The 12379-nt window shown below is 44.0% G+C and overlaps 1 protein-coding gene across 1 annotated transcript in view; it reads right to left on the bottom strand.

Moving 5' to 3' along the window:
• Window positions 1–12379, bottom strand: part of DDA1 (DET1 and DDB1 associated 1) — a 48984-nt gene that overhangs the window by 17676 nt on the left and 18929 nt on the right. The window contains exon 3 of the mRNA XM_077475421.1: window positions 797–848. Coding sequence (XP_077331547.1) covers window positions 797–848 — 52 coding nt within the window. The remainder of the gene's footprint in view (window positions 1–796; window positions 849–12379) is intronic.

Genomic DNA, 12379 nt, shown 5'->3' with positions numbered 1-12379 from the left:
GCGTCTTGCCTACAGTCAAGCATGGTGGTGGGAGCGGCATGGTCTGGAGCTCCACAAGTGCTGCTGGCACTGGGGAGCTACAGTTCATTAAGGGAACTATGAATGCCTACATGTACTGTGACATACTGAGCACAGCACGATCTCCTCCCTTCAGAGACTGGGCCACAGGGCCGTATCACAATATGACAACGACCCAAAACAACCACTGCCTTGCTAAAGAAGCTGTGGGTAAAGGTGATGGACTGGCCAAGAATGTCTCCAGACCTAAACCCTATTGAGCATCTGTGGGGCATCCTCAAACAGAAGATGGAGGAGCACAAGGATCTACCAGCTCCGTGATGTCGTCATGGAGGTGTGGAAGAAAACGCCGGTGACAACCTGTGAAGCTCTGGTGAACTCCGTGCTCAAGAGAGTTAAGGCAGTGCTGGAAAATAATGGTGGCCACAAAAAAATATTGACAATTTGGGCTCAATTTGGACATTTTCCCTTAGGGGCGTACTCAGTTTTGCTGCCATTGGTTTAGACATTGGGTTGAGTTATTTTGACGGGACAGCAAATTTACACTGTTACAAGCTGTACACTCACTACTTTACATTGTAGCAAAGTGTCATTTCTTCTTTCATTTGTCACATGAAGATATAATGTGAGTGGTGTACTCATTTTTGTGTTTATAATTATATATATAAAACATGTGTTTTTGCATTGTGGCTGCGCAGGAGGAAAATAAACATTAATAAGCAAATATCCTTTAAATGGCAAAGCAAAAAGAGAACATGGTATAACACATTACACTTACTTTGGTCTGAAGGGTATTCTCTTGTGGGGAGGTAAACGGAGGGCCGTCTGTTCTGTAAAACAATTCACCAATTGTAAATTACACCAAGCCAGCATTATTTATTAATTACTCTTAAAGCGGGAGTCCGCCTTTTTTTTTTTTTTTTTTAAAGCCAGCAGCTACAAATACTGCAGCTGCTGACTTTTAAAATAATGACGCTTACCCGCCCAGCGCGCCCGCGATGTCGGCACCCGAAGCCGATCTCTCGATCGTCTCTCGGGTGCTGCCGCCGCCACCATCTTGGGTATGGGAATCAGGAAGTGGAGCCTTGCGGCCTCATTTCCCGGTTCCCTACTGCGCATGCGCGAGTCACGCTGCGCAATAAGGATGGTCCCCGCTGTCTCTGGGATCCGTGTGTTTCCCAGCAGGCAGTGGGGGACCTTCGGAAAGGGGTGTAGATTCTGCGGAAAGGGGCGTAGCTTCTGCAGAATCTACGCCGGAAGTGGGTGCAGATACCTGTACTGTACAGGTAGCTGCACCCCCCTCCCCCCTGAAAGGTGCCAATTGTGGCGCCGGGGGGGGGGGGGGATGTCGGGTTCCAATGAGCGGAAGATGAAGACTTTAGGGTGGACCTCCGCTTTAAGTGCACTGTCAGAATCTCACAAAACTGATGGATTTAAAAAATGGTAAGCTCCATTAAGTGAATAGCTTTTCTTCAGTGACCATCTTTGCTCAAAGACCTGAAGACGACACACCTGATTACTAGGCAATACCGTATTTACTACATTACATGTGAAATCCATTCAGAAGCTAACAAGATGTTACATACTGGACTCCTAACATTGACAGGTGCATCTGACCTGCAGATCTACACTTCACCTGCTTTAAAACCGTTCTAAAGTCAAAATGTTTTTTTACTGTAATGCTCTTTATGCATTAAGGGAAAAAAAACACCCCACTATATTTTCAACTGGTCCCTAAACATTTACCTGGCACGTCGCCTCAACCCAGCATTGTCCCGGCTGCAGCAGTTCTCCACTTTCTCGTCTCACAGGAGACACAGGCAACATAGGGAACCATAGGCTCCTGCTGCTGGGAGGAGCTCCTAGGGAGTGGGGGGCATGGCTTACAGATTACGTGTACGTCTATGGACACCCAGCCCAAAATGAACGCTCTCCTGCTAGCGGCTTGCTATGGTGTCGATTGGAGGAAGGCGTGAACAGCGTCAGCAGGAGACTGCCAAAAAGGTGGCAATGGGCCACTCTGTGCAATACACTTGCACAAAGCAGGCAAGTACAATATTTTAAGGGCCAGTCAACACAGGCCTTTAAAAGCTAACCACACACTATACCAGGAGGTCTCCAAACTTCCTAAACGAGGGGCTAGTTTATTATCCTTCAGACATTACAGGGGCCAGATTGTGGTCAGTAGGAGTAGAAAATGTCCTGACATTATCGACCATACCCCATCATTGGTGTCCACGAGAAAAATGGTGCCTCGTTGTCGATATCAGTGGGAGGACTAGTGTCCCATTATTGGTGTCAGTGTCAAGAATTATGCCCCATTGTCAGTGGGACAAATAGCTCCCCAGGGGCCAGATAAGGACAAGTAAAGGGCCACATCAAGCCCCTGGGCCACAGTTTGGAGTCCGCTGCACTAGACAGATTGTTCAATTTTCTTTTAGGACATTCATTTCCTTCAAGGTATTTGTTGAGGTATTTTAAATCCAGAATTGGGGGGGGTTTGGGGGTTTGGTCATGTGTACCATAAACAGGCTTGAATAAAGTCCTCTGAATCTGTTTTGCAGAGGTACTGGCAAAATGGTTCAGGATATTCTGCAAATCTGACTGCCCTTTTGATTTTTGGCTGATCTGAGAGAAGAAAGCAATCAGGGGGTAGAGTGTTGAACTCTATTTTGTACCCTTTTGAAATCACCGAATGAACCCACAGGTCTGGGACCCAGAAGAAGGCAAAAAAAAAAAAAAATGATGTCTTCCTCAACTTATAGGAGTGAGGGCACACCTTCATTGGGGAGAGGGCGAGGGAAAAGACTTGCTTGGCTTTGTTGCCAAGTCTTGAGCTGAAAGGGGTGAACTTAGGTTTTGAAGTTGAAGCCTGGGTAGAGCAATTAGGTGCGCTGTATTTTGAGGAGGTAGAAGATACTGACAAGGGTGGGTTTTAGAATCTTCCAATGAGAAAAACCTTTCCTTCTGTGACATCTTTAATGACCTGGTCCAGTGCCTCTCCAAACAGCTGTTTTCATGGAAAAGGCATACAAGTGAGGTACTTTTCACAGGCAACTTAGCGGTCTAAGTTTTTAGCCACAAGATTCTGCACACGTAAATGGAAATAAGGACCATTCTGGAAATTTGTCTCATGAAATATTCTAGGGTATCCACATAAAAAAAAAAAAAAAAAAAAAAAAAAAAAAGGCAAAGCAGAATGTAACACTGCTGTATAACTGCTCTGTTAACACAATCCTGAAAAACAGGGTCATGTTGGTTGTTCATTGCCCTAGTCCAATCAGCTGCAGTTTGACATTGAAATTGCAAGGCTTTGCCTGCAAGGGTAAAAAGAGCCTTTAAAATGGTTCTAAAGCCTAAGTTTTTTTTGCATAGGATGCATTAAGGTTAAAAAAAAAAAAAAAAAAAAAAAAACACACAAACACCTTCCATCACAGGATTGCCCCCCTCACACATAACAGCCCGATCCAGGGTCGTGCATGAGAGCAGCAGCTCTCTGCGTTCCCTCCCACATAGGGTATAACGATGATAATGGGAACAATTGGCTTCCACAGCTGTCCATCAAATAAAGGGAGCAGGGGTTGGGGCCAATTCGCACTGTCTGAAGCAGACAGTGGCTCGGGAGCCAGCCAGCACGAGTGCCTCCATAGACAGCTGCAGTCCTTGAGGAGGAGCCTCAAGTAAAACATGTTTGTAAAGCTTTATTTAAATAAACTAACAATCACTTTAAGGGTGTCTCAAACTTTCTAAAATCCTCAAACTTTGAAGGAAAAAATAAATAAAATAAAAATCATCTTCAGGCAAAGCGAGATGTAAGACAGATGGCACAATCAAACCCAGAGATAGGCCACTTCTTTGTGAATGCTTTCCACTGGATAGAGAGTTAAGCAAAAAATTTGGGAGAATTAAGTTCCTTTCTGAATTGACCCAATTATCAGGTTGGACATTCCGTTCATGAACAGGGAACATTTTTGAAAATATTTTATGGCTTCTTTGTACCCCAAGGGGCACAGTGAAACAGAAAAGAACCTGCACCATGGCAGGGGTGGGTTTTATCACGTTAGCAAGCATGATTATGATGTATAGGTTTAGCCTTTAGATAAACTTTAAGGTAGGGGGTCAGTAACTGGTTACCAGGTTTTTTTTGGGTTTTTTCTGTGTCCACTAAGTGGGGGTAATAAATCATTTTAGAATAAACTTTCACCTTAAAATGACTGCTAAAAAATATCTGGTAAACTGATTACTGACAATCGGTTATACAAACTCACTAATGATCTCAGGAAAAAGCCACAGGCCTTTGATAAATATAGGATAGATGTGTTTCAAATCTACATACACTTGTATCTCTGGATTCAGGATCCTGATCACTCCATGTGTTAAAATTTATACTAATTGTTTGTCATTGCGACTGGTTTTCTGTTCCCATTGTAGGCTTTACTATGCCTACAATAACATGCTGCACAGTGGTGTAGTGGTTAGCACTCTCACCTAGCAGTAAGAAGGGTTGCTGGTTCGAATCCCAACCACGACACTACATGCCTGGAATTTGCATGTTCTCTCTGTGCCTGCGTGGGTTTCCTCTGGGTACTCCGGTTTCCTCCCGCACTCCAAAGACACGCAGGTAGGTTAATTGGCTTCTGTCTAAAATTGGCCCTAGTATATGAATGGGGACCTTGGATTGTGGGCTCATTGAGGGTAGGGACCGATGTGAGTGTACAATGTACAGGGATAGGGACAATTGTAGACACTCACTCAGGTTGAACTGGATGGACTGCTGTCTTTATGCAACCGAACTATGATACTAGTAGGATTGTTGTAATTATAGTTTTAAAATTTTATTGGGGGGGAAAAAAAAAAAAAAACTATATCGATCCATCTCTCTGCTGCTGAAATGTCAGTTTTCAGAAGCCAAAAACCTTTGTACTGCAAATAAATCAAGACAAGAATGCCAATGAATTGGAATTGCAATACCATCAAATTATTCATAGTGATGCACCGAAATTTTGGCCGCCGAAACATATCGGCCGAAAATGCCCTTTTCGGCAATTTGCCGAAAGAGAAAAACGGCCGATAATGGAGCCGGAAATGGGGCGTGGCCTGGGTGGGGGGCGGGGCTCCGCCCCGCCCCTGGTGACGCCCATCATAGCGCAGGAGAGCCACCTCCGCCGCCTTTTTGATAACAGCGCCGGGAACATCACAGCTTTCATTTCAATTGCTGTGTGTTCCCAGCCGTGCGCCGTCACACGCAGCCCCTCCCCCTTGTCCGGGCACTTAGATAGACAGATCATCCGCAGGATTGGACGGATGATCTGTCTATCAAAGTGCCCGGACAAAGGGGAGGGACTGCGTGTGACGGCGCACGGCCGGGAACACACAGCAATTGAAATGAAAGCTGTGATGTTCCCGGCACTGGCATCAAACAGGCGGCGGAGGCGGCTCTCTTCCCTGCACACAGTGCACAGGCTGGCTGCAAAATGGCACACTGGCTGCAATGGGGCACACTGGCTGCAATGGGGGATGCCTCCTGTACCGTGTCCCCAGTCTCTGACCATCTCCTGTACCGTGTCCCCAGTCTCTGACCATCTCCTGTACCGTGTCCCCAGTCTCTGACCATCTCCTGTACCGTGTCCCCAGTCTCTGACCATCTCCTGTACCGTGTCCCCAGTCTCTGACCATCTCCTGTACCGTGTCCCCAGTCTCTGACCATCTCCTGTACCGTGTCCCCAGTCTCTGACCATCTCCTGTACCGTGTCCCCAGTCTCTGACCATCTCCTGTACCGTGTCCCCAGTCTCTGACCATCTCCTGTACCGTGTCCCCAGTCTCTGACCACCTCCTGTACCATGTCCCCAGTCTCTGACCACCTCCTGTACCGTGTCCCCAGTCTCTGACCACCTCCTGTACCATGTCCCCAGTCTCTGACCACCTCCTGTACCATGTCCCCAGTCTCTGACCACCTCCTGTACCATGTCCCCAGTCTCTGACCACCTCCTGTACCATGTCCCCAGTCTCTGACCACCTCCTGTACCATGTCCCCAGTCTCTGACCACCTCCTGTACCATGTCCCCAGTCTCTGACCACCTCCTGTACCATGTCCCCAGTCTGACCACCTCCTGTACCATGTCCCCAGTCTCTGACCACCTCCTGTACCATGTCCCCAGTCTCTGACCACCTCCTGTACCATGTCCCCAGTCTCTGACCACCTCCTGTACCATGTCCCCAGTCTGACCACCTCCTGTATAAAAATATTTTTTAAAAACAGTCATTTTCGGTATCGGTGCTGTTTCGGTATCGATTTTCGGTTTTCGGCCTAGTGTATTTTTCATTTTCGGTATCGGTTTCGGCACCAAAAAACCCATTCGGTGCATCCCTAATTATTCAGGTGCAATATTTACTTACACACTGCTGCTTGCTAAAATACTGCCAAGAACACAGCTGATACAGTGCCTTAAAAAAAAAAAAAAAAAAAAAAAAGTATTCATATCCCTTGAAATTTTCTACATTTGTCATGTTACAACCAAAAAGTAAAATTATTTTATTGGGATTTTATGTTATAGACCAATACAAAGTGACAATTGTGGAGTGGAAGGAAAAATGATAAATGGTTTTCAATTTTTTTTACAAAATATCTGAAAAGTGTGGCATGCATTTGTATTCAGCCCAGATACCCCGAACTAAAATCTAGTGGAACCAATTGCCTTGAGAAGTCACCCAATTAGTAAATAGAGTCCACCTGTGTGTAATTGAATCTCAGCATAAATACAGCTGTTCCATGAAGCTCTCAGAGGTTTGTTAGAGAACCTTAATGAACAAAGCAGCAACATGAAGGCCAACACTAGACATCTCACGGATAAAAGTTGTGGAGAAGCTTAAAACAGGATTAGGGTATAAAAACTATCCCAAGCTTTGAACATCTCTCACAAAGCACTGTTCAAACCATCATCCAAAAATGGAAGGGAAAAAAAAAAAAAAAGTGTAAGGCACAACCGCAAACCTACCAAGCCATGGCTGTCCACCTAAACGGTGGGAGAATCTGCCCACAGGACAACTATTAATCATGCACTCCACAAATCTGCCCTTTATAGAAGATTGACAAGAAGAAAGCTATTGTTGAAAGAAAACCATAAAAAGTCAGTTTGCAATTTGAAAGAAGCCATGTGGGGGAAACAGAAAACATGTAAAAGAAGGTGCTCTGGTCAGACGAGACCAAATTTAAACGTTTTGGTCTAAAAAGCAAAACATTATGTGTGGCTGAAAGCTAACACTGCGCATCACCCTGAACACACCATCTTCACCATAAAACATGGTGGTAGCAGCATATTGTGGGGATGCTTTTCTTCAGCAGGCAGGGAAGCTGGTCAGGGTTGATGGGAAGATGGATGAAACCAAATACAGGGCAATCTTGGAATAAAACCTGTTAGAGTCTGAAAGTTACTTGAGAATGGGGTGGAGGTTCACCTTCCAGCAGGACAGCAACCCTAAACATACAGCCAGAGCTACAATAGAATGGCTTAGATCAAAGCATATTCATGTGTTAGAATGGCCCAGTCAAAGTTAGACCTAAATCCAATTGGAAATCTGTGGCAAGACTTGAGAAGTGATGTTCACAGACACTCTCCATCCAATTTGACAGAGCTTGAGCTATTTTGCAAAGGAGAATGGGCAAAAATGTCACTCTAGATGTGCAAAGCCATATCCAAAAATACTTCCAGCTGTAATTGCAGCGAACGGGGGTTCTACAGAGTAGCTACTCAGTGGTACGGAAAAGAAATGCACACCACACTTAACAGATTTGTAAAAAAGAAAAAAAAAAAAAAAAAAATTGAAAAAACATTTATCATTTTCCTTCCACTTCGCATTGGTCTATCACATACAATCCCAATACATTTAAGTTTTTGGTTGCAACATGACAAATGTGGAAATTTCAAGGTGTATGAATACTTTTTCAAGGCACTGTAGATATGCAACACTTTGAACAGCGATCTTACAAAATGAAAATGGGACCCTCTAGGGAAGATATCCAATTACTGCTTTTTAAGATCATGCCATTTAAACACCAGTGGCACAAGCTTGAAAATTAACTGGTAAAATTGAATCTATTAGAAAAAAAAAAAATAGCTAAATCAGGGAAATAACTGCAAATAGGTAGACTAACCTCAAGCCTATTTTGCAGAGCTGTCTACAAAGATAACAGAAGAAATGGCAAAAAAGGAGACCACATTGATCTGTCACATTGGGAAAACAGTGGGAAGTTATTCTGTGAGCTTCAGCAGAAAGTGAATCTAATAAATGGCTCAGAAAAACAGGCTTTTCTTTTCTGTTTATCAAAGGTAGTTCGTGTAAAAAATAAAAATAAAAAAATAGACTCTAAAAGCTATATTACTTTATACTGCACTGTATTCTTAAGTTCCAACCCAGGGATATAAACGTAGGATTGCTGACCGTAAATTGTAATCCTGGAATTAGAAAATTGAAATATATGTCTAGGCACAATAAAATCCATCCAACATCTATTCTGACATAGCCGTTTAAGATCGATCTGTAAACCTACCCATTTTCAGGCTACTCTGGTCCAGTCAATCTCCTGTGTCTGCCAGGTCTGGCTGCAGGAGAGGTCATGACAACAGCTGCAATTGCCTGGGAGCAGCGACACAACCCATAGGCTCCTATGGCCCATCCATTGTCAGTGCTCCCTTCTCTCCCCTGTAGCAGCCACTGGCGGATGAGAGGGGAGCAGGATGCCTTGACTAAATCAAAGCGGCCTGAAACTAGGCAAGTATACAGATCTTTCTTACACAGGTTAGTCGGCATAGGCGTTAGGAGGGGAGCATTTTTAAGAGAATTCAGGTTTTGCCGGAATTCCACTTTAAGTTGGTCTACAAAATCAATATCAATTACTGCATATCTTGTATACATACTTTTTTTTATCTGGTCCAGCCATGTGATTCAGTAGCTCCGGCTTCCTTGTGCAGAGGGAGGCGGTCAACTACTGCTGTGAACTACTGAAGCGTCATTTATAGGCTTCCATGGCCCAGCCATAGTCGGTGCTCCCTCTTCTCACTGACACTGGAGCTCTAAACACCTTTTCACATATTCAGCTATAAACTGCTCTAAAAGATGACAGTCTGCAAGAACTGCAATGAGTTCTAGGGCTTAAAGAGGTTCTAAAGCTTTAATTTAAAAATACAAAAAAAATTAAAAAATAAACGTTATACTTACTGGTTTTGCACAGAGCATCCCCCCATCTATCCTTTTCTGGGATTCCCCCGCTGGTGCTTCAAGTACCCACTAAACAAGTAGGTAGTCAATCTTCCTTACAATGAGGGAGAGAGGCGAGAGCCACTTTACTCACGCACTGTGCTGGATTGAGATCAGGATAAGGTATGTGTAAAGGGGGAGCAGGGGGTGGACGTTGGGAAAAGATCCAGGACACAGAAGCTTCTTTACCTCAATGCAGAGAATGCATTAAAACGTGTGAGTTCAGCCTAATATTTAAATCTCCTGGCATCAACAAAGATTAAATTATCTAGCCTTGTAAATAATAGTTATATATACTTTTTCTAAAGCCGCTCTGGTTCAGTCCTAAACTGAGCTGTAAGCGGCGGCAGCAGACAACAGAAGCCCCATATTAACTCTATGGGTGATATCACTTCCGAGCCTTTATTGGCTGTCTTTTCTGCAAAGCTTCCGCCACTGGAGACTGGACCGGAGCAGCTTCAGAAAAAGTATGTATAGCAATTTCCTCTTTACAGGGCTAGATAGGTTAGTCTTAAGGCCCATACACACGATCAGACTTTTTGACAACAAACATGCAAATTAGCTGTTTCGGAGCAACATCCGACTGTGTGTACGCTCCATCGGACAAACTTTTTTGGTTTTCATCGGACTTTTGTTGGCTGTGCGAACGGACAAACTTTCTGGCAACAAAAGTCCGATAGAGCAAAGTCTGATCGTGTGTACAGAAAACCATAGGACTTTTGTACAAAGTGCAAACAGGCATGCTCAGAACCAATGCAAAAGATCAGACAACAATACAGAAGTTGACCAAAGGTGGCGGTAAAGAGCAGAAAAAACACGTGGTTTGGTGAAAGTTGGCTGAAAAAGTCCTGCTGTGTGTATGCAATACAACTTCAGGGCCGACGCCCTTTGTACAAAAATCCAAGGGAAAGTTTGTACAAAGTCCTATCGTGTGTATGAGGCTTTAGACCATGGATGCCTGTAGATTTAGAGATTTTAGTATTAGGGTGAACTTCCACTTTAAAAAGGTAAACAATCTTAAAAAGGACTAAAACTGATCTACTCACATGCTATAGCAGGGTTGTTCAACCTTTTTACCCCAACAGAAGCCCTGAAATAATTTTCAGGCCTCCAGTAATCCCTGCTAAAAATTTAAAGATCTAAAAAAATAAAATAAGGATTGTCCCTAAAATATTTGACATCCAAGGCAGTAAAAGTCAATAAGCCATGAAATCAACGCTCCACTTCTCAAGAACACTTAAAACATTATAATAAAACACTTTATATTCCTGATATGTGCCTGCTGTACCATGTACTTGTATGCATGGCCGTCTAACAGGGGGCAAAAGGGGAAGTTGCCCAGGGCCCAATCATTGTTGGGGGGCCCCAAAAGCAACTGCTCCTTGAGCTCACACTGCCCGCAAATATTCATCCTGTGTAGAGGGTGCAGCCAATTGCCCACTTGCTCTCCTGGACGGTTGACTGACAGGGGAGAGGCAAGCTGTGGGCTGTATGTTCCGGAGCTCGCTCATCCCACTTCTCCCAGTCAGTCACCAGCGACTGTTAAATGAAGAGCAGGTCAGTATTCCCCCCTCCCCCCCTGCTTGCCTCTTCTCCTGTCAGTGTCCCCCGCAGCCCCTCTCCGCCATTTCTCCGGTCTCGGTCTGTGCCCCTGCCATTTCCCTGGTCAGCAGGGCTAAGATGAGAGACACAGAGTGGGCTGTGATTGTTCTTCACCCTTCTGTCAGCAGCGGAGGGGGTGGATTGATAAAGCAGCGTCTAGACCAGAGCAACTTACAGAAGGGGCACACTGGATGAGTTATTGGAATCAGTGTGCAGTAACTTCTAGCAACCTAATCAGTGACCCGTGATGGCGTGCCGTAATCTCTAGCAACCCAATCGGTGAGTGGTAATGGTGTGCAGTAACCTGTAGAAACCAGTGAACAGTAGTAATCTGATGTAATCTCTCAAAACCAGTGAGCGGTAACGATAGGCTGTAATCTCTGGCAACCAATTTCAATCGCTGCATGATCTGCTGCAGAAAACTGATTTGGAGCCGACTTATTTTTCGTATGTCCCAAGAAAATGTTTGCCCAGGACCCAATCATATGCTTGTATGAGAAAGTATCCTGTTCTCTTTGTATTGCTTCCTTTGTGTGAAATCCCTGGTGTTTCTGCCAGTCCCCTTGCTTTCCTATTAAAAACTGACCAGATGAAGCAGGAGAGAGCAGCATGGTCAGTTCTCTAGCTGTGCTGGAAACTCAGTGTGCTCTCCTCCAATGAGCAGACTTGTCCTGACACCCCCCCCCCCCCCCCCCCACTGCACAACAAATCATTGGGAAGATCAGTGTGTTGCTACTCTTCCACCCAGCTCTAATGCAGCAAACAGAGGGAAAGTGAGATATATATGGCAAACTAAGGTACAATGTACTTTTATATCTATACACCAATATTTTAACTTTCATTTTTAATTTTAAACTGAATGGGTTGTTTTACAAGGTAATTGTTTAACAAGCTCTGGAAGAACCCTAGTTTAGAAACACTGCTCACTTACTACGGTTACAGTAAAGATGAGAAACAATTTGCAGGATATTCGGTTCACCCGAGATAGAACAGATTTGTCATTGGTGAATATTACTCCTTAATCCTGTTTTAAAGCATTTTTTTTTTTTTTTTTAAAACATGTTTTCCCCCAGGCCCATATGTAATAGCTTAGTGTATTGGGAACCTGCCAAAGCTAAATGTGAGCACAATACTGGTGGAAAGCATTTTAAGAAGTGAAATCATTTTAAAACAAATTTGTTGTATACTATCATAGGGTAGGTCACAAACAGAAAGATCCCACAATACATAAAAGGAAGCACATAGCCACTGCTTGTCAGGTGATACATTCTAGGCATAGTCCGAAGTAGGTTTGCGTTAGAAGTAGGGTTCAGGCGAGAGCAAATTTTTAGAAAAATGTACAATTGTTCAAGAAGTCACTGTATGAATATCATTAGAAAAGTCAGAAGTCCTTGGCTACAGGTTCTGAGTTAGTTATAAGTATAGAAGATGCTCAAGTCAATCAGCATAGGCAATATGGCAAGAAAAGATTTCATTTTACATATGCTGGTGGACTTTTCTGGC

This window comes from Lithobates pipiens, unplaced genomic scaffold, assembly GCF_037356315.1.
Source record: "Lithobates pipiens isolate NorthernLeopardFrog02 unplaced genomic scaffold, aLitPip1_a1.2 Scaffold_13, whole genome shotgun sequence".
Taxonomy (NCBI): domain Eukaryota; kingdom Metazoa; phylum Chordata; class Amphibia; order Anura; family Ranidae; genus Lithobates; species Lithobates pipiens.
The sequence above is the reverse complement of the archived record's forward strand: the minus strand, read 5'-3'. Positions and strand labels throughout refer to the sequence as shown.